Raw genomic sequence first — 22,755 nt, forward strand, 5'->3', positions numbered from 1 at the left:
TAATATCACTGTTTGACGTCACCTCATCAGTTTGAATATATATCGTAACACCCCCAATTATTTTTGTTCGGAAATTCTAAAACAACGATGTTTTTTAACACTTCAAAATAACATTTGCTAAACAACACTGTTTACAGCTCTTCGAGTCACCGTAAAATGTCATTTTTGGTACATATTTTTTTATTTAGATACACCTATGGTGTGGGTGCTTGCGTTTCTTTAGGAATCCGCCGTCTGGAGCGCCGTTTGTATAGAAATGGATATTAAGTGACACATACACGCAAGACGGCGGAAATACGGGACCGACGGTAATAGGGGGAGTTCCGATACCCTGATTGCTTAAAATTTGTTTCCTTTTCTGTTGGTAGGCTGTTTCATGATTTCATTCAGTTCTGCTTCCACAGATGATTTTTTTTCCAGTTTCAAGTATTGCAAATTATGGTTAGAGTTATTGTGATACGGTGATATGCATTAATTATGTGAACAGTTGCTGGTTTAGTGCATTCAATGTAAAATGATGAGACACAGTGTGGGATGTCTGCGGACAAGCCAAACCACTTTTTGTGCTGCGCTCTTCAGCATACAGAACATGCATCTGCCTTTGATTGGTTTGGCCTCATACAAATGATTTCTCACTGATGTGGCCAGATAGTCTGTTCCCTGAGTTACCTTCTACTGTCTATGTACATGAAAGACTAGTCCCTGCTATCAACCTGTCAGACAATTTGCACATGGCCACCATCTGGAGCAGCTTAACTCTCCTTTCTCAGCCATGAAAAAAATATATCATTTGAGTAGGAGTCCAAGTGGCTCCTTTTCAAGGTTAGACATCAATAACATTTCAGGGCATGGTAATGTAGTGATTCTATTGCTAATATATTTGGATATGTAGGCCCAATCTTTACTAAACATGGTGCAAAATCACCACAACATTCTGTGGATGCACACCAAATTTAGTGAAATTCTGAGCTAATATCTCACATTTGCTACATTTGCAGAAGTGCCAATTGGCTTGCTCCTCAAAATTACCAAAAGATTTTAGCAGTAAATATCTTACAGTGTAAATGACCGATCCTCATGAAATTTCACAGGCTCATTAATAATGGCATATTGAACCTACTGTACTGTATGTACCAAATATGAAATAAATCGGCCTCAAGGGGCCACTGCTATAAGTACATTTGATGTATTAGCTCACAGCACACATGCCACTTGTAAATCCAACATTGATTGTGACTGCTACTGGCTGGTTGCGACTGCAACCATACTTTTTTGACCCTGTTAATTGCTGCTTGCTGCCATAATTTATTTATTTAGTTTGGTGCTTTCTGGCATTGACTCAACTCAACAAATGGGATGCAATGTGCAAAATTTCACAGACCACACAGACACGGCTGTCTACAGTCCTGTCATATTATTATCAGGAACTAGGCTGAGTGTTTTTTTCTTAAGTGCACACCAACCTCCTGTGCACCTCCCAACTGTCATGGTGGCACAAACTGTAAATTGTCAGTGGCAGTGTTTTTAGTAAGGTTTAACAGTTATAGTAAGTGTCAGTGTGCCTGAAATTGTCATTTTATAGCAGTTTCCTTTCCTCAAAATGTCTCTGTTAACGAGGAGAATGTGTAGGGGCATGCTTACGGCTTTACTAAGCCTACACGCTTGTGAGGAGACAGTTGGCATTAAAGGTTGTATCAGTGATTTCAGGCCCAAAAAAGGCCCAAACATAAATTATCACATTCATCTAATCTTTCCTAACGATCCACTAGCTGTCTGCCCCATAAGCAGGCCGTCAAAGAAACGCGTCTCTGTAGGCACCCTCCGAGATCTGTACACAAAAAACAACAAGGGTTGGCAACCCACTCAAAAGCAAAATAAAGTGTTTCAACCAATAACCGACATTCAACATTCAGTCACATTAATCATGTGATTATAAATGATGAACTAGAACAAACACCCTAGAAGTGCCTTACCTGTGACCTTGTGACCCATTTCAGATGAGGCGTCTGGACTAAATCTCCCTCTGCGTCACTCGTCCCAGGCTCCATCAGCATCCCTCTTCCTCCTGTATCACCTCCTAAGGGGGTCTTAAACCTCACACATCAACCACCGACTCAAAGTTCATGCTTTGGACAGCGGCAGCAAATAAAATATTGATTAAAAAATTGATTTATTGAGCCTTTAAGAGTGCAGGGTCGTCGTCCCCCCCCCCCTTCTGTTCTCTGCCTATATGGTGTTATGGTGTTGTTCACACCTGTGAATGATACACTAGATATGCAGCTGTTCTGCTTCAGGGCATTGTCCAGATGCTATGCCCTGTCTGGCTTCTTTGCTATAGCAAATTCAGAGCAGGTAGTTCGAGAGTTCACATTGGGCAAGGCATATACTAGAATGCTTAATTTGGTAGTCTATTTATTTATGTTGTGAAGAATCTTCAGTGGAGGAAAATGGATTTCAACCGACTTTTTGGGAGTGTTTCTAATTTTCTTTGGTGTCCCTTTGAAAACAAATACACTGTCAATTTTGCACTTCAGTTGAGTAAAATAAAATAAAAACAAGTAAAATGAAATTAGTAAGGTGAGCTTTCTAAAATACAATTGTGTATATTTCAAGAAATGAGAATGAAATGAAAATCTTCTAAAGACTAAAGTAAACACAAAGAGAGTGCCTCTAACAGGGTGTGTGTGTGTGTGTGTGTGTGTGTGTGTGTGTGTCTGTGTGTGTGTGTGTGTGCGCGTGTATATGTGTGTAGAGGAAAGATATTGAGGCAATCCTATTAGGAATCTTCCACCACCCGTATGCCCCAAAGATCCACCTGTATAAAAACTCCCAAAGACTCACTGTAGTCACAGAGATGCCATCCTTTTTTTCTTCTTCAAATGCAAATGGGCATACCAAAGGGCCCACGCAGCCATTCTTCCCCTGACCTTGCCTTTGTTGACGCGTGTCCTTGCATCCCTGACAACGTTCCTTTCTTCTACCTCTTGACAGCATGCATGATTAGGAATACATTTTCTCCTGTTTGTCGACATGGCTGTTGAGAGCTTGTGATCCACTCTAACGAGAATATGGGGTTTAGGTCTCTCTTCTTCCTCCTCTCTCTCTCTCTCTCTCTTCCTCCTTCAGTTCAAACATTCTTTTCCTCCTTTTCCAGCTCTGTAATTTTCTATGTTATAGTAATATACATCCCTACCTGCTTTAGGCATATATCCTCAATGACCTCTGGGTTTATGTGTTTGGCTCTTAAGATGTTTCTGCACTTTCCTCAACGCAGTCTCCCACTGAAATCAATACCTCGCCAATTTATTGAATGTGCAGTATGCTGTAACAGGATATTCAGTGTTTTAAAAGCGTGTTGTGATAAGATGAACTGAAGTAATATAGTTATGTATTTCCTACTCCTAAGGGGATGGGGGTTAGAGGATTTGTGCTGTCAGTCAGGCCATTATGATTGTCAGTATTGATCCTGTCCCATGATGAGTCTATGCTCTGCTGATGAGTCTTCCTCCTTAGAAAAAGTCTCCTCCTCCCCTGATGGGTAACGTGCTTGTTGTGCTTAATTCCATCACTGTCTTAACATAATTGCCTGCAATTGCCTCTACATTGCCCCCTTGTATTACAAACCAGTGTTCGAGGAAGTATCATTTCAGTCCTTATATTAGCTGTGTGGCAGATGTTAAAACTATAGTGAAGACAATATTGTTGTCTCCATAGCACAGTACATGCACGGATATTCTTTTCTTTGGGTTCTTGGGAAATTGGTTCTCTTGTGCCACAACTAAGCTATCCAATAGGGGTGGGCGATATGGACAAAAAATAATATCTCGATTATTTTTTGTGATTTTGACGATAACGTGATTTTGTGATTTTGATGTCACTCTATGACACATTTCCAATTTTGCCCCCACTTGTGTGTGTGGCAATGACATGGTCTAGCCAGCTACATTAGAGAAGATGAATAGGCCTAACAGTTTCCCAAGAGAAAGTCTGAAGCTGAAGTTCCTTTCAAAAACCTTTAGCCTACTTAGGATTCACTGTAAAACTAAGCAGACCAACAGAGTACATCTTTCCTTCGATGTTTTGTTTAAGAGAAATCATGTAGGCTTGCATTCCAAGTTACAGAATAGAAACTAATGCGTTAGCTTATGGCTAATGTATATGAGAAATCCCATAGAGGTGCTAACGGTTAGCATAATCGATACACGTAGATATTTAGAGCGAACTTTAGTCCATTTACAAAAGGGTTACATGAGAAGAGTTCTTTGTTTACAACTAACTACTAAAATACTCAAAGGCTAATGTTTTCTCTCCATATAATACCATGTAGGAAAAAATGTGACTGTCTCATCAATGCTACGTGAACAGAACAGAAGTAGCTGCACAAAATCCCAAGTAGGCCTACGTCTCGGTCGCTACACAAAATAAACATTAGGCCTGCGTGTGACAAGGTGGACCCACTAGCGATCATGTGACACTTGCTCTGCTGCAACAAGGGGCTTCTCTCGCATACACCTCCTGTATTTAGTGAATGTATGGGGTTTTAATGCGTGATTTCGAGTGTTTTTTTCCCCATAAGTAGGCCTAATTTAAATACTCTAATGTAAATTTGCACATCGTTAAAACAACAATCACGAAAATTATCGCAGACGATATATATCGCCCACCCCTACTATCCAACTAACCATTATCTTCCTCTTCTCTCTTGTGTTTTGTTTTCTACCATGTTCGACTTTCTCCATTTTCACGTCAGCGTTGTTGAATGTGAGCTACTTTGTAAGTGACACGTATGCAAAAATCAGCTGGACTGTGCCGGGAGAGCAGAAGGACTCCGAGCTTTATGTTGCGTATATGAATCACCGTAAGCCTTTCTGCCACTCTCAGTTCTCGCTTACAAATGCTGAACCCTATACTCCTCCTGCTGTTCTTTTTAATTCTCTTATTTCTGTTTTGCTATTCTTGGTGTGAGGGTTTTATCTGTCTTTTTTTCTGCTGAACTTTCCTCTGTTATCATACCTTCACCCACACACAAACCCCCCCCATCTTATCTCCATCCCCTCTGCTCCTGGCTACTCACACCCCCCCCCCAAAACCCCAACCCACCCACCTCACCTCACCCCACCGGTCCGCTCTCAGGTGAGGGCACCTGGAGGACCCCAGAGGCGGTGAGCGCGTCTAAGGCTTTCCACCTCATTGACGGCCTGGCTCCCGGGAGCGTGTACACGGTGCGCGTCCTGGCCAGCCGCCGCCTCGATAGCGCCGTAATTTTCGAGGACGTTATCCACACCAGCGAGAAAGGTGAGAGCGATTTCTCTCTCGTGGCATCGTCCTGGTGGGGCCCTTGGTTATTTCTAGTGTTGTTCTACAGCAAGTCAGTTGCTATTTAACCCTTTGTACGCTTAACACATTAAACAGTTATTCATGCTTTCGGTTGCCAAGCAGAATACCCTCTGTGCACAGCCACGGTGCCCTGCAATCAAAAGCAATTTTCTCCAAAGAGCCACAACGCCGCTAGCAAGTGCCTCTTGAACCAGCGTCTCTATGGTTCCAACAGCACACAAACGGTTCTCGTGCTGCTTAACAAAACAATGTCCAGTCAATAGATGCGTTGACTCATGTCCAACTCCACTTATGAATCAGGATGCCCACAATGAGATTATAGTCAGACGTTGGAAGGTCAAGTAGGGAAAAAAGCATTGAGTTGTTGTTTCATGTTTTCCTTATAATTTTTCTTCCTCTTCTGTTTCTTCATCTTCTTCTTCATCATCTTTATCATCATCTCCTCCTCGTCCTCCTCCGTCTCTGTCCCCAGATGCCGACCGGCAGGACGCGGGGGTCTCCTCCAGAGGCTGGTTTGTGGGCCTCATGTGTGTTCTGCCTTTGGCCACCCTGGCTGCACTGATTGGCTGCTTCGTGTCCAAGAACCGCGGAGGGAAGTATGCAGGTACGCTGCTGTGCTGTGCTGTGCTGTGCTGTGCTGTGCAGGTACGCTGTGCTGTCCTGTGCTGTGCCATTGCGCTGGTGATTGTAATCGTGAAGGTCACACTGATTGAAGAGAGCGTGTATGTGTGAGAGAGAAAGAGAAAGAGAGAGGGGAAGAGAGTGTGTATGTGTGAGAGAGAGAAAGAGAAAGAGAGGGGAAGAGAGTGTGTATCTGTGTGAGAGAGAAAGAGAAAGAGAGGGGAAGAGAGTGTGTATGTGTGTGAGAGAGAAAGAGAAAGAGAGGGGAAGAGAGTGTGTATGTGTGAGAGAGAGAGAGAGAGAAAGAGAGGGGAAGAGAGTGTGTATGTGTGAGAGAGAGAGAGAGAGAGAGAGAAAGAGAGGGGAAGAGAGTATGTATGTGTGAGAGAGAGAAAGAGAAAGAGAGGGGAAGAGAGTGTGTATGTATGAGAGAGAGAGAGAGAAAGAGAGGGGAAGAGAGTGTGTATGTATGAGAGAGAGAGAGAGAAAGAGAGGGGAAGAGAGTGTGTATGTATGAGAGAGAATTTGAATTTCAAAAACCCTTTATTACATTCTTGCCACAAAGTATTTACATGATCACTTTGTCACAATGTACAGTCACATTAAAGATAAAATAAATAAATAAATAAAATCAAGGAGCAAGTCAAGTTTTCTCCAAGAAATGGGCAAACTGCAATTCGCCATCAGCAACCATACACAACACACTATCATAACACCAAATTTCTTCAAAAATTTCAAGATTCATCATGGCTTTGTAGAAATGAAAATCAATTAACATGCGAGACCTCACAAGTATTGAGAAGACCATTACTAGGTCATCACTAGATGTTTGCTCAATTTTGTTTCTACGACTAACATAGATTGCCATTTTTGCTTGACCTAAGAGAAAGTTTATCAGCTGACATTTGAAACGATGTTTCCGCACATATTTAAAACCCAAAATAAAAGTCTCCATTGAAAATGTTTCATTAAAATGATTAAAGAGTGACTGTAGAACCATGAATAAAGGTGTTAGCCTTACACACTGCATGAAAGCATGAAACACAGTCTCTCTCACAAAACAAAATGGGCACTCTTGACCCACAACAGGATTCAACACTGAAACAAAGGCATTGACTGCAATTGCTCCATGCAGAATCCTCCATTGTAAATCTCCACATTTTTTGGCTAAGGGTGACTTGTATAGTGCTCTCCACTGGGGTCGGACATCATCCCCCATTTGTAAAACAGCACACCAAGGTGTTTCCACCCTCTTGTCCAAATACTTTTTGTTAAAAGACTTCACACACAGTTTATATAAACACTTGCCAGTAGCTGGCTTCTGACCCAAAAGAGACAATTGATCAAAATTCAAGTAAGAACCAGTACAACCTGTCAAATTTGGCGACAATGAAATATTGGGAAAAGGATCATTACAGTCTGAACTGCACAGCCCTCTGAAGTTGTCTGCCAACAACTGCAATTGTTCTCTTGTTAGGGAGGCCCGCCATTTCTCAAGTAGCTGAGCTACTATTCGAATAGATCTCATCCCCAGTTGACTGGCAACTTGTTCAGCGTTAACAAGATCTGGTCCTGCTAACTTAAGTAAACCCTCCATAGTAATGACTCCAGACCTAAGAAGGCTATGTGTGATTGTGGGAAGAGACTTTTCAAGAGACATATCTAAAACAGAACCATAGATTAGGGGCTCCTTTAAAAGCCAATACAAAGACTCTGTGCTTCCTGTGCGTTGCACTGTTAAAAGGGACCAAACTTTAAACAAATTACGATAAAACACAGGAAGTTTGTTGATATTCAATCTTTTTGGATCCATCCAAAACAAAGTTCTGTCCAGCCCCAGTCCATCAAAAGTCTGTAAAATGGCACACGCCACATATTTCCAGCTGGAATCCAGAGGCCCCATGAGAAGACGCTGGACGAACTGCAACCGAAAGGCAGCTGTCCTACTTTGTAGGTGCACAAGTCCATGTCCACCTTCCTCTTTAGGTAGGTATAAGATGCTCTGTGGAACCCAGTGAAGTTTATCCCAGAAGAAATCCACTAGGATTGACTGGATTCTTGACAGCAACTGTGCTGGAGGGTCCACACAAGATAACTGATGCCAAAGGGCGGATGCCACCAAATTATTGATAATAAGGACACGCCCCTTGTAGGATATCTTATTTAAAAGGAATTTCCATTTATCAAGGCGGCCCTTTACCTTTTCAACAGCCCCATCAAAGTTCTTTTGAATAAACATTTCATCCCCTAAAAAAACACCAAGATATTTAAAACCACTCCTGGCCCAATGTAAGCCAGCTGGAAGACTTGGCTCATTTAACCATGTCCCGACCAGCATAGCTAAACTTTTGGACCAGTTTACTCTTGCTGAGGAAACAACATTAAAATCATCAAAAATCTCTAACATAGTGTTTATGTCTCTTTGACCATTCACAAGTACTGCAACATCGTCTGCATAAGCTGACAGTTTAAAAACACTTTCACAGGCTGGAATTCTCACCCCCACCAGCTCTTTCCTCAACTTCATCAATAGGGGTTCAATTGCCAGGGTGTACAACATACCAGATAAGGCACAACCTTGTCTGACCCCCCTGTGGACTTTAAAAGGAGCACACAAGTCACCATTAACCTTTAAAATACTCTCAATGTCACAATACAGAACTCTAATCATATCAATAAACTCTGGGCAAAAACCAAAGGCTGCCAGAGCACTCCACAAATAATTGTGCTCTACACGATCAAAAGCTTTTTCTTGGTCAATGGATACTAAGCCGAATTTCAGGTTAAACAGCTTACCTACATCAAATATATCCCTGATCAATGAAATGTTATTTTGAATCAGCCTACCTGGCACACAGTAGGTCTGGTCAGGATGGACAACCTGCTCCACAACTTCACTCAATCTATTAGCCAACGCTTTAGAGAGCAATTTATATTCAGTACAGAGGATTGACACAGGTCTCCATGATCTTATGTCATTCAAATCCCCTTTTTTGGGGAGCAAAGTGAGTATTGCCCTCCGGCAGCTCAGTGGCAACCGCCTCCTGGCAAGACTGTCGCTGAGAACAGTCAGCACATCCTCACCCACTTCTGACCAAAAGGACTTATAAAAGTCCACCGGTAGACCATCCAACCCTGGTGCCTTTCCACACTCCATACTCTGGAGGGCTCTCTGCAGCTCCTCTAGGGTCAAAACCCTTCCAAGGACTGCATTCGCCTCTTCGGCCACCTGGGGTAGGTTCTCAAAGAAGGACTGGTCATCCACCTGAATATCCGAGCTCTCACTCTTATATAGGTCTTCGTAAAAACTGACTGCTCTCTGACGTATTTCAGCCAGATTGGACAACAGAACTCCATCCTCAGAAAGCAGTGAGTGAATGAACCTCCTCTGTCCATTCTTTTTTTCCAAATTAAAAAAGAATTTAGAAGGAGCGTCCATCAATTCCACACTCTGAAAGCGGGACCTGACCAGAGCTCCCTGTGCCTTTATGCCTAGCAGGTCAGCCAATGATTTCTGCTTCGCTTTAACGTTTGCTGTGTAAGTCTGGTTGCCAGTTTGTTCAGCTAAATGCTGGAGTTCAATTATTTCCTTTTCAAGTTTCATCATTGAACGAGTTATGTCCCTTGTGACACTGAAAGTATAATCCTGACACAGTTGTCTTATTTGTGATTTACCAAAGTCCCACCACTGTTGCAACGAGCTAAAAGATGGCTTTGTGTTCTTAAAATCCTGCCAAAACAGTCTAAATACCTCTCTAAAATGGCCATCCGATGACAAGTTATTATTAAAATGCCAATAAGCACTTTTAGACTTTACAGAACTCAAAGAAAGAGAACAAAAAACCAAACTGTGGTCTGAAAAACCAACTGGGATGATCACACATTTCCTAAACAAACTCAGCTGATGCTTAAAACCATAAAACCTGTCCAGTCTAGCCAATGACAAAAGGTTATTGTAGGAGTGAACCCATGTGTATTGCTTCTGAGTACTGTGAAAGTTCCTCCAGACATCAACAAGCTCATTTGCATTCATCAGTTCTATGAGTCTTCTGCGTGAGGGCATGTGTGGCTCTACATGATTCCTATCCATTGCATTTTCAGTACAATTAAAATCACCTCCCAGGAGTAAAAAATCCTCAGATTCACAATTGCGTAGAGCATCATTTAGCATATTCAAGAAAAGCATTCTATCAATTGGTGTAGTGGGTGCATAAACACACAAAAAAACAAAGAAATTGTTTTCAAATTGGGCTCTGACTTTTAGGAGTCTACCCTTGACTAATTCCTCAGTCTGGTAGGAAATGGGAGTAAAGGTCCGAGAAAACAGAATGGCAACCCCACCACTATTGGAAGTGTTGTGACTTAAAATAGACAGGCCATCAAACTCACTTGCCCAGTCAGCAGCAATTGAGGCGTCAGAATGAGTTTCTTGAGCAAGAAGCACATCAAATCTATTCTTCTTAATCGTTTCAAACAACAAGGCTCTCTTGATTCTTTCCCTGGCCCCATTTAAATTTAAAGAAGCAATTCTGATTTCACCCATGATAAAAAGAAAAAAATATAAGAGTTGTGTACACGCCATCATCATAATACATGTGAAAAATAGACTAACATCAGACATCGCTATTTAACAAAACGTTAATCTTGGTCATTATCTTTTTGAGACGGAAGCACTCTGGATTTGTAAAGCAGCCCTCACCCAAAAAAGATTTAGTTTTCGTGGTGAACTGCTCCACATCAGGGAAGTAGTCGTCAATCCGAACATTTCTCATATGTTTTGTTTTTGTCAAGAAGGATTTTATGTCTTCCACACTATAATCGCAACTAGCAAACCCACTATGACGTAAGCTACAGGTAACGCTACAGTCAGAGAAATCACTTTCGTATTCGTTATCTGTGCCGCTAAGATCTGTTAAATTATCGCTCTTTTTAGTCCTTTTAGATCTCTTTCTTTTGGGGGGCATTTTAAAAACATTTTCCTCCGTCTCAATGAGGGATTCATCTAGAGACGCAAGAACTTGGTCATAATTGACAGCAGAAGCACTGCTCTGCGAGTTCTGTGTGGACTGACTCTCAGATTCTGCGTTCACTGCGTCATCTGTGGGAGAACTTTGTTCTCGGCCTACTGGCTTATCAATCGGGGTTACCCCGTTAACCTCTTCCCGCAAAAGGGAAGCATGATCTGCCCCTACTGACTCGGCTGAGGCAGACGAAGGCCCACTGGAAACAGCGGGTGCTGCAACCGCAGCAGTAGACGCACCCATTTCGGTAGACTGCTCATCTACCACAATTTCATTAGGCATAGGCCTACTGGTGTTTTCGTGATTTATTTGCACATCACTCGAATTCCCCTTTGCCTTAGGACACGCACGAACAAGGTGCCCTGATTGCCCACAACCAAAGCACTTCATGACACTTGTTGAAGCATAGATAACATAACTGAAGTTATCCACCTTCACGTTTAGAGTTAGGTCCAAATCATCTTTGTTATCTTTTAAAATCATAAATACGGATCGCCTGAACGACACTACGTGTTTCAGAAGTGGGGATTTGCTTCCAATTGGAATCTTTTTAATTGCGGAAACCAATTTACCATACCGTGATAAAATTTCAGCCAAAACCTCATCTTTAATAAATGGGGGAACATTTGACAAAGTCACTTTCTTTGATGGAGTGGAGAGAGGAAGGACGACAGTAAAAATGCCGTCAACCACTAAACCCCTTTCAACCAGCTCATTAGCCAACTCAACCGTGCCCAAAAACAGCACAATCGCATTGTTCATGCGGGCCGCTGACAGAATATTGTCATGCCCTACAACTTCTCCTGCTGCTAAACTACAAACTTCTACACTGGCATTCGATGCTATTTTAACAGCATGACGCCGCGTAAGTTTTTCAAAACTCTCCATACCTGGGGCGGCTGCAACCAAACACTGGAAGCAGACGTCCAGGTAAAACAAGTAACAACAAAACCCCACGCCAGTGATACTTATACTAACCCAAACAGAACCAACCCTTAACACTATAAAGAAGAAAATAATAATAATAATAATAATAATAATAAGGAGATAGAAAAGATAGCAAAAAGATAGAAAAACGCTGTTCCTGGCACAGCGGCCAACAGTCACACTCACTCAAACGCTCGGCTCCGCCCACTCACTCCGACATGCGCACAAAGAGAGAGAGAGAGAGAGAGAGGGGAAGAGAGTGTGTATGTGTGTGAGAGAGAAAGAGAGGGGAAGAGAGTGTGTATGAGAGAGAGAGAGAGAGAGAAAGAGAGGGGAAGAGAGTGTGTGTGTATGTGTGAGAGAGAGAAAGAGAGGGGAAGAGAGTGTGTATGAGAGAGAGAAAGAGAGGGGAAGAGAGTGTGTGTGTATGAGAGAGAGCTGTACTTTCTGTCGCAGTTTTGCTCCTGTTCTCCTCACCCCTGGTCCCTGGTACTGATGTTTGCACCCGCAGTGCTTATTACCACACGTGTCAAACAGACAGGCTGAGATCAGTTGCCTTTGTTCTCCTGTCTTCACCTGCATGCCTGCCTGCAGCTTTTCCTGGGCCTTTTGTGTTTTCATCCTGGGCGCACATACTGTAGATGGGCCGGTCGCCTGCCATCTCTCTCTCTCTCTCTCTCTCTCTCTCTCTCTCTCTCTCTCTCTCTCTCTCTCTCTCTCTCTCTCTCTCTCTCCCATCCCTCCACCCCTCTTCCTTTCTCTCTCTCCCTACCCCCACTGTCTCCACCTCTCTCTCTATCCCTATCCCTCCCTCCCTCTCTCTCTCTCTCCCTCTATTTCCCTCTCTCTCTTCCTCTGCCTGCCTGCCGTTGATGTGAAATGCTGAATATTTCATCAGCTCTGCCTTTCGCTTGCAGCCGTCACTGGCTTTTCAACACTCTCCTCTTTTGTCTCATTTGAAACTCTTTACTTTTTAATCAGGTGCACTCCGAGGATGTTTGGCAAAACAAACACCGCACTATTCCAAATGTTTGAAGTGGAGTCAATTAATATGCAGTTGTGACAGAGTATTCTGCACTTTATGTGCTTGCTCAGGCAACAGTATTATTTTTTGGTGTATTTTGTGAATTTTCACTTAAGACCCTTGCAACTTAAAGTTGAGATTCCACAAATGATCACTAAATTGTTTGTAGAGTGTTATATGTTTCATGGTGGATGTTTGATACTTATTTAAAGCAGCAATTTTTGTTTACTCCCACGCTGAATGAGTTTGCTTTGAACCAGTGGCCTATAATACTATGAAAGTGAAGCTCGACATCTGGGCAAATTCCAATCTACTGCAGCTAATATGTATTGCCACCAGAACACTAGAACATGTGCTTTGAGTTGCACATGCCGTATCTGGATGTATTCTAAAGGATTACCATTGCCACCAGTTCATCATGTCTTTTGTGTTGCATATACAATGACGCACCACATTTCCCCTTTCTGTCTTGGCCTTGAGATGTCCCTTGACTGTCATGCTGTCCCCCTTTTTAGCATTTTCCTTAGCACCACGGCTAAGCGCAGAAATGCTGAGGCTATGGTGATGATGAACTCAATGGAGGGCCTGCTGTCACCTTCTAGCACGCAGCCAGCCCCACCGCTGCAGTGAGAAGCATGACCAGGCCGTGAACCTGTGAATTCTTAACTAAGTGCAGCAGCACGACTTTCACCCTCGCTGCCACCCTGAGCTGCTACAGCTGAGGTGCTTCTCCTCGGCCTCCTGTTTCATCATGCAGTGTGCATTTCTGGATTAAACATGAGGATATTCAGTTGTTTCATAATTCATAGCTATCTGAAACGAGGTCTGTTGGTTACTATTTAAGAAAAAAAAGGTTTGGGGTTTGCGTTTCTGAATCACAGTCGTGGCGTTGAGGATCAGGCACCTTCACAGTTCAAGTGTTTGAGCACCGGGCAGCTTATCTAATATCCAATCAATATCCTTGAAATCCGCCCACTAGACTAGGCCTCCCCCGGGACTGACCACTCCAAGCACCCGTTGGGGAGTGGAAGCACTTCTGTGAGGATAAACGTGAAATTGATTTGGACTGACGGACAGCTCTATGGGCTTACTGAGCAAGTGTATGTGTGTGTTTGTGTGTGTGTCTCTCTACTGTATGTGTGTGTGTGTGTGTGTGTGTGTGTGTGTGTGTGTGTGTGTGTGTGTGTGAATATCTGTGTGTGTGTATGTGTGTGTTTGTGTGTGTGTGTGTGTCTCTCTACTGTATGTGTGTGTGTGTGTGTGTGTGTGTGTGTGTGTGTGTGTGTGTGTGTGTGTGTGTGTGAATATCTGTGTGTGTGTGTGTGTGTGTGTGTGTGTGTGTGTGTGTGTGTGTGTGTGTGTGTGAATATCTGTCAGTGTGTGTGTGTGTGTGTGTGTGTGTGTGTGTGAGAATATCTGTCAGTGTGTGTGTGTGTGTGTGAGGTAGGGCTGGGCGATAAAACGATAGCGATATGTATCGCAATAGACATGTAATCGATATCAATAAAAAATACGTTCGATAGAACATTCGATAATTAAAAAGCAACACACACCTCCGGCCTTACGTTTTCCATAAATAATAGGCTAAATATATCTTGCATTGTAGCTATGTGCAACTCGACCAGAGTAGCCTAGGCGATAGAAGTAGGCCTACCTCAACACAATGAGTCCTTGCCCCTTGCCCCTCTCTCAATGAGTCCTTGCCCCTTGCGCACTCTCTCTCTCCCTCTCAACAGGCGCATCCCTCCTCAGCATGCACATGAAACATTCACAATCGTGCAAGACGACTGCTAAATTGCTATTAAATCTGGTTAGCATCATTAGTACGCTGCACAAATTTGTTCAAAACTGTTGTATTCAAATTGACTGCTAAGTTCTAATCATCTCAATGCCAATGCAAATGGAAAAGTATTTTCCAAGACTCAAACGGGCCTGTCCCAAGGAGAAAAAGTATTCATTTGAAATTTAAACACACGTGGGCAAACTGAACAGCACCAGTAGACGATGATAAACTAGCAAATTAAGCTACTTTGTTTACAATATTTCCAGGCTTCAACCAGTACTGCTTTTCATTTAGACGTATGTGCACATTTATTTATTTGAGTGTTTTTCATGATTGTGTTGCTATTTCTTTTCCCTGTTTGCTTTGATTGATAACTGAGGTGATTAGAATCAGAGGAATTGGTTAATTGTTTTTTCCCCCTTCTGGTCCTTATCTAAAATAGATTAAAAAAAATCAATAATTATCGATATCGACTGATATGAAATACTTATATCGTGATACAGTTTTCAGCCATATCGCCCAGCCCTAGTGTGAGGTGGTGTGGGCTCTGTGAATATTCAGGTACTAAATTATGTGTCTCAGTGTCTCAGCTCAGTGTTAGTGATAATTGCTGTTTAGTGAGAGAGACCGCCCCCACGTTCGTGAGGCTGCCAAGGGCAGGCTGTCTCACCAGAGGTCAACTCGGGGTCAACCAGCAGTTTAGCTGCGGTGCCATCCACACACGCAAATGCCCTCCCACTCACGCGAGTCGTTGTCAGTCCAACTCATGGAAAACGCCAGAGCTCCTCTCTTTCCCTCAGGCTTGCTTTGTGACTAGAACAGGACAGTGAATAGTAGTGTTGCTGTCATAGGTATGAGACCACAATGATTGGCCGAATGTAGATGCCCTCTCAGTTTACAGATGGGTCAAGTGTTGAGAACACTGTTGTTTCTCCTCTCCTCCTCTCTGTTATTCAGATAACTCTTTTCCTCCTCTATTCCCCTCCTCCCCTCCTCTCCTCTGCAGTATTGAGATGGCCTTGCTGATTGTACAAATAAAGGATAACCCTCTTTTTCACCGTTCTTCTCTCCCCAGTTAAGGAGAAAGAAGACCTTCCTGCAGATGAGGAGTCCAAGGGCCCAGACGAGGGGACCTTCTGTGAATACAGGTGCGCTGCTCCTCCGCCCGGGCACACACACACACAATCACACACACACACACACACTCACACACACACACACACACTCACACACACACACACTCACACACACACACGGCCCTGACACAATGCTGTGGCTCTCTGTCACTCTGTGCTCTTAATTCAACATGTGCATTTTCCATTTTCTCCCTCCAATCTCTCTCGCCCTTGAAAGCAAGCCGTACATGAATGTGTGTTATGGGGAACGTCACACACAGCAGAGCTCAGGAGAGCTAATGGACTAAGCCATTTCCCTGCAGTGTAGGTAGCAGGCATTGACTCTGCTCTGACCCCTACCGCTCTTGTAGTACCCCTCCCCCCCCCCCCCCCCACCCCCACTGTGTGTGTGTGTCGTGAGAGTATACCTTATGTCAGCATAAATGTGTTTGTGAGCTGTAGGCTTTGCAGTGAAATGTGACCACATGTTTGTGTGTGTGTGTGTGTGTGTGTGTGTGTGTGTGTGTGTGTGTGTGTATCTGTGTATGTGGTCATAGTAGCACCTTTTTTCTGGCTAGAACAACCAAAAGGGGCATAGTTTCAGAGCGTTTGCTTTGAATGTGAATTAAAGATGTGACAACTGCTCACTAGCAAGCAGTGCAGAAGGGGGGAGTGGTGCTTGGGGGTGTCAGAGACATTTGGTGCAGCAGCATCGTCGGGTGCACCCCAGGTCAGTAATATGTTTCCATCTCATTACTCCGAGAAGAGCCGATCACTCCCTCATGAGCTGGGAAATCACTGCAGCGGCGGCAGTAGCAGCGGCAGCTCAGAGACTGCTGTTCTGTTGCGCTATTTCACTCGTTCGCTCGCTCGCACGCCCACCCGCCCGCTTATGGGAGCCCTCGTCTGCAGACGGGCTTAAACATCTGTTTGGACACGAGATGAGATAAGGGAACTCGGGCACCAGATGTGGTTTATATCAGCGGGTCCCTGAGGCTTTGAGAATTGCCCTGCTCCTGCATATGAAGACTTAATGATTCCTGCTACATGGGGGAGATTAGGAAACAAACCCCCTCATCACAGAGGCCCCCCCTCCCCTCAACCTCACACACACGCACACACACACACACACACACACACACACACACACATACACTCACTCGCTCGCTCGCTCACACATGCACACGCGCACACACGCACATGCACACTCATATACACATACACATACACACACACACACACACACACACACCTTCAGTTTGATCCTCAGCTGAAGAAGGCACTGGAGAAATGTGCTGTGCAGCTGAAACACACACACTGGTCTTGGCACTGGGAATGAACAGCGCTCCCAGCAGAACTCATTTCCCGTCTTTATATCACACACAAGCTCCACATAGGGCTGCATTAATTACGCTCACTTACACATCATCACATCATTGGATGTAAGGGTTTCAGGTAATAGAGCACTATCAAGTAAACGATAGCTTTTTTGTGAGCTACAGTATCATGATAATAAAGATGATAGGATAAAGAAGGTGATCTCACTGCACTGGAACTATTCAGGGTGCCTGCACAGTTCTGGGAAATCAGGAAAAGTATGGAGTTATGAATTAGGGCCTGTCCACACGGAGTCGCTTTTTAGGTTAAACGCAGAGGTTTTGCTTCGTCTTGGCCGAGCGTCCAAACGAATCCTGTAAACGCACTGCCCGAAACCGCACGTTTCTGAAACCTGGTCCCAGAGTGGAGAAATCTGAAACCGTACCCCGTTTGAATTCGTTTAGACAGCGAAACCGCACATCCTGCTTGCGTATCGATGATGTCATCGCCACACCTCAGCTGCCCTGGACTTGCACTTATAGTATTTCATACAGGATATTACCTACGATTACACTCCGTAAGATAAATATCACAACTGGTGCTGCGCAGCGCCGATAGCTTATGACTTGGTGGACTGAACACTGTTTTTTCCCGGTGTTTTTTAATGCATTCTAGCTACTGTCAGTGACGCGAGAGAACTTAAGTTATTAGGAAAGTGCGGTGTAAGTTTAGGCTACATTAATTTGTGCGTAGTGCCAGTGTCATTCATTTATTTTACATGTCTTACAACATATATACATGCATTCAGTCGAGTCAGATATAAGTCAATATCAGATATAAGCATACAAAGACGCTTAGAACTCACGTTAAGCCGATGGTAGCACACTGAATGCAAATGCGTGATTTGATGCAGGCAAACGTATTGACTGTTACTAACGAAGGTTTTATAGCAATATTATAAATGTGGCGACAGAATAGCCTAGAACTTGGGTAAGCCTTGCGTTTAGTAGCCTAATTGCAGTGATAGCCAAAACGAATGTGAATCACGGACTATCCTACAACCAAAGAAAGTAAAGGTGATTAGTAGGCCTACCTGCGTTAGCCAAATAAAGGACGGGACTGCACCCTTCACAAACCGTAACATAAAGTTTATTAGTTTTACAGTTGACTACAGTTGACCGTTCACCATCAGTCCACACAAACAATTCTGGTTTCCTTACCTTAGCCTATTCTGTCTGTTTGTAAAGCACAAACTTTGGTCAATTTCTGTAAAGAAACAGTGCCACCTATAGGCCTGGGGTATGAAGTAACGTGTTGAGTCGTGTTGAGATGGATCCGTTTGGACGCAAATATTCTTGATGCGGTTTCAGGGAAGACAGAGGAAAAAAAGATCGGTTTCGTATGTGTGGACTAGCCCTTATTGTTGTACACAAAGCAGTACCAGTTTGGTAAAAAGTGGATTTTGTACTTGGGAAAAGAGTCATCAGTCATCAGCAATATGTCATCAGTGCACGTGCCGACACCCAGTGCCTTGTGTGTGGGCTGGATTTGGAGCCATATGAATTCTCCGTTAGTGGTGACCTTCTGTTTTTGCTCCGACACCTGAGAGGTGTCAGCGCGGTCTGTTTGCAGCGCTCATCTAATTTCCGCTTGCTGCCCGTGCAGTTCCCCGAGGAACCCGCGAGACTGACAGGCTGGTTTGTCAGAAGGCTATAATTCCCGGATTCTCATTGGCCGGGCGCAAAACAACGGCGGCTCGCAATTTCCTGCCGGCCTCTGGGGAACTTTAAAATTGCTCTCCGCTTTCTAGTCTTTTAGCAATTAGCAATTAGTGGAGTGCCCTATACGTGTGTGTGTGTGTGTGTGTGTGTGTGTGTGTGTGTGTGTGTGTGTGTGTGTGTGTGTGTGTGTGTGTGTGTGTGTGTGTGTGTGTGTGTTGGTTTTCCTTCTCCTTGCGTGTGTGTTTGTGCTGGTGTGCTGTGTCCACCCTCGCATGTCTGTACTGAAGTCATCTCCCCTCCCTGTGTCTTGGCCAATCGTGCTGCTGCGCTGCAAGTGCTCTCCCTGCGCATACACTGGTGTCACTCAGTAAGCCCATAGGCCCTGCATGTAGTCATAGACCCATGGAGACACTATCCCTCTTAGAAAGTTTCTTAAATAGTTTAGTTGTATTCCCCCCACAGAAACAAAAGTGTGTTAAAGAGGATATAAGCACTGCTTTCATTCCAAGCATATAGGGCCCTTTTTTATTTTTTGGATGCTTTACCTCTGAGGTTTTGACTAGTTTGTCTTGACCGAACTTGCTGCCGTTAGCCTGAAGCCCTCTCCCTGCTCTATGGATGTGTCTCCGACAGTGACAACGAGGAGAAGCCCTTGAAGGGAAGCCTGCATTCGATAGACGGGGGCATCGAGGTGGCGACGGGGGAAGACGACAGCGATGAGAGCGTAGAATACGATGACGAGGAGGACCAGTTCAACGAGGACGGCTCGTTTATCGGGGAGTACTCAGGACGCAGGCGCAGGGGCTCCGCGGAGGCGAACGGACCCTCTTCCTCCGTTGCGTGAGCCCCCGCTGGAGCGGCCCTGCTTTCTTATGCAGACTCTGACAGAAATCTTTTTTTTTTTTTGAGTGTGTGTTGTCATTTTGGTTTGGAACTCCTTCAAAAGATAAAGTCTTCCAACAACCTTGAAGCTGGTGAATGGGTTCAGCATATTTGTGGAATTCCTGTGTGTGTATGACAGGCTGTCATCCTGTTTTTTGTCGTTAATCACATGATGTCATTACACATATTTAGTTTTTATTTATTTCTAATTGTTATTGTCATAGGAATTATATGAACAAAATGTTTGTTAACAGCCTGATTTGTAAACATAGGAGAACTGCAGGAGGACAACAATACAAATCGGAGTTCCCACACAGATGAAGTCCTCTGATGAAATAAGGCCATTTGGTTATCCAGGCTATAGAACAAGAAGAACTTGAAGAACTCAATAAAATTATTACGCTGGGTTAAACTTTAAAATGTCTTTTCAGTGGAAGTAATATTTCAGTAAAATGCCTACATATCTCGGTCTATTTTTGGCCTAACCACCCGATTTCAACTGTGCGTGTTGTTTCTGTTACCCATCATATATATTTGATTGTTAGTTGGTCTCTGTTGTGGATCATAAGGCCAGTTTGTTTTGACACCTGAACGAGCTTCCTCAGTAGCACTTGTTTGTACATACTGTATATAAGAAAAGTTTTATGCATTTTTATTATTGGACGTTTATGCTCCTTTGAAATGTTTTCAGATCTTTTTGTAATAAGGACTCAGGATAATTTTGCAGTTAGAATGTTACACAGAGTATTTCCTAGTATGCCATGAAAAATGCAATGTTTGTGTGCAACATTATAAGACAATTGGTTAAAAATGTTTGGCAATGGCAGAAAAGAGCTTTTTGCTGATGTTTATAGTGTATGAAAATTTGCTAAATGGAAGCTGGAATGGAATTATTGTTATGTTGCAGGATCAACATGGTATATGACAGAATAGTGGTTATCTGATTTGTTTTGAGGACATTAATCTAATATACATGAGTGGGGCACCGTGCACCCATGTCTCTCTCTTTTTTTTTTGGGGGGGGGGGGGGTTACAGTGTCACATATGATTTTATATCACCACATAGGCCTACATTATATTTCATCTCAAGTTTGTGATTCAAATGTTAAATGTATTGTTCAATAAAGCTGTAATAAATTGTTATTCTGCACCATTTATATTGCGTTTATATTCTGGATAGGCTTAACGATAAAGATAGAAAGACTGGAGGAAGCTGTGAGGTATCAGCGCAGATAGATTATACTGTATGTTGAGGGTTACATTACAATGTTGTATGTGAAGTGAATGTTATTAAACTTGAGGCACAAGACATGACAAAACTGACTCTTGCAGTTTCAAATTACATAGCTTTTCTGGTTAGAATATTTTTCAAGCAGTTCATCTCTTCCATTTTCATAATGTATCTGGAACATTCTGGTGTTCCCTGGGGGGACTTGAGGGTGAGAGAAATCAGTGTGCCTGAGTGTCATGGCGTCTCTAAAGCTTTTGATCCGAAGTGTTAACTGCCCCCACATTCCCTGCTGTCTTGTGAGAGAATTCTTGGGATTTTCAGCAGAAGAGAGAAAAAAAAACACACAGTCTTATAGGGCAAAGTTAGATGGTATGTTAATTCTGCACTGCAGTGCGGATGTGTGGATATGTTACAAAAAAATGGCATAGTTTCAGTCAGTAAGATGTTGCCCATGTGTTAAGAGGTTGGTTAGGTCAGTATCATAACATAACAAAACAACTGTATAAACAGCAATATGTTACACACTTTTAGTATGATTGAACTAAACTTATTTGTATGAGCAGGAATTTCTGAGAAAAAGATGAAGTGATATAAAATTGATATAAAATTGTTTTTACACACCTGAAAATGATTACAGCTTTGTTTCTGAGTGCACTCACGGCTTGTGGCCTCTACATGATTGTCTTTGAGCCTGACATTCTAAAGCGTGAACTCTGTCTGGCAAAATAAAGGTGTCTTTTTCATTAAAAATAATTCACATTTGGATTTCACAATTTATGCTCTGGGTATTATCCATGGACAATGTGGACCTCAGGGTTCGTGATGTTCTCATACATATATTGAGAACCAATGAGCCAAATGCGCTCTAGCCTGGCTCTAACCCTCTTTTACTTCAGCCCGGGGTTCAGAAACTGAATATTCTCCCTCATTGTATTGTGTTCTTTCATATCTAGTGCATTCCTCTGCATATTGACAAGGCTCAGACGAGTGCTAGGACACACACACACACACACACACACACACACACAAAGGCTGCTCACCTCTCCTCTGTGTCAGAGGTTGTCATGGTAACCACTGCCTAAAACAGGGGCATGGCGAGGGGACTGTGGCATGGATGTCACCATGACTGCTGATGTTGCTATTGACAACCAAAACTAACAAATCCCCACACTCTACCAACCAGATCTAACTCAGCACTCCATCTGCGTTCCAAATCATTAAATGGAGAGTTCTTTACAGTAAGAACAACTACATCCATGCATGTGTACATCTGTATACTCATGAATAAAAACAAAAGAACAAAATGTGTGTGTTGCCTGAATAGACTTGAAAGCACAAGCTCAAAATGGCAAAGGGGCATCATGTGTACCAAAAAGAAACAGTGGGGGGGATAAGTCATCACACTCAGTGTACAGTATGTGCCTGGTGTGGTGTGTCTGTTATCTCTGTCCTCTGGGTATTCTCAATCTGATATGGCTCCTTCAGCCTTGATATTTCACACACATAAACTTTCTTTCTCTCTCTCTCTCTCTCTCTCTCTCTCTCTCTCTCTCTCTCTTTCACATACACACACACATGCATCCGTCCGTCCACCCCTAAAGCTCTTCAAGATTAAATAGGCATCCAGCAGTAATGAGACAATACTTGGGGCAGTGTACTTGAAAACCACCCAATGGCTTCTGCTGAGATAAAGGTCACTCAGAGAGATAATCCTGGCATTGTGCTGGATTATGCCTTTATCCATTTTAAAATTGCTTTCACTGCAGAGCAGTAAAA

General features: G+C 43.3%; 1 protein-coding gene across 6 annotated transcripts in view; it reads left to right on the forward strand.

Annotated features, from left to right (window-relative positions):
* Nucleotides 1–20,903, forward strand: part of chl1a (cell adhesion molecule L1-like a) — a 68,942-nt gene extending 48,039 nt beyond the window's left edge. For 4 of the 6 annotated variants that reach the window (XM_042097588.1, XM_042097590.1, XM_042097591.1 and 1 more), the window contains 5 exons: nt 4,751–4,858; nt 5,134–5,295; nt 5,810–5,941; nt 15,789–15,861; nt 19,500–20,903. In XM_042097588.1, the coding sequence (XP_041953522.1) occupies nt 4,751–4,858; nt 5,134–5,295; nt 5,810–5,941; nt 15,789–15,861; nt 19,500–19,710 (686 nt within the window). In that variant the 3' untranslated portion in view covers nt 19,711–20,903. The remainder of the gene's footprint in view (nt 1–4,750; nt 4,859–5,133; nt 5,296–5,809; nt 5,942–15,788; nt 15,862–19,499) is intronic. The other 2 variants (XM_042097592.1, XM_042097593.1) reach the window with 2 other exon arrangements.
* Nucleotides 20,904–22,755: the final 1,852 nt, after the last annotated feature.

The sequence above is a fragment of the Alosa sapidissima genome, chromosome 7, assembly GCF_018492685.1.
Source record: "Alosa sapidissima isolate fAloSap1 chromosome 7, fAloSap1.pri, whole genome shotgun sequence".
NCBI classification, from domain to species: domain Eukaryota; kingdom Metazoa; phylum Chordata; class Actinopteri; order Clupeiformes; family Clupeidae; genus Alosa; species Alosa sapidissima.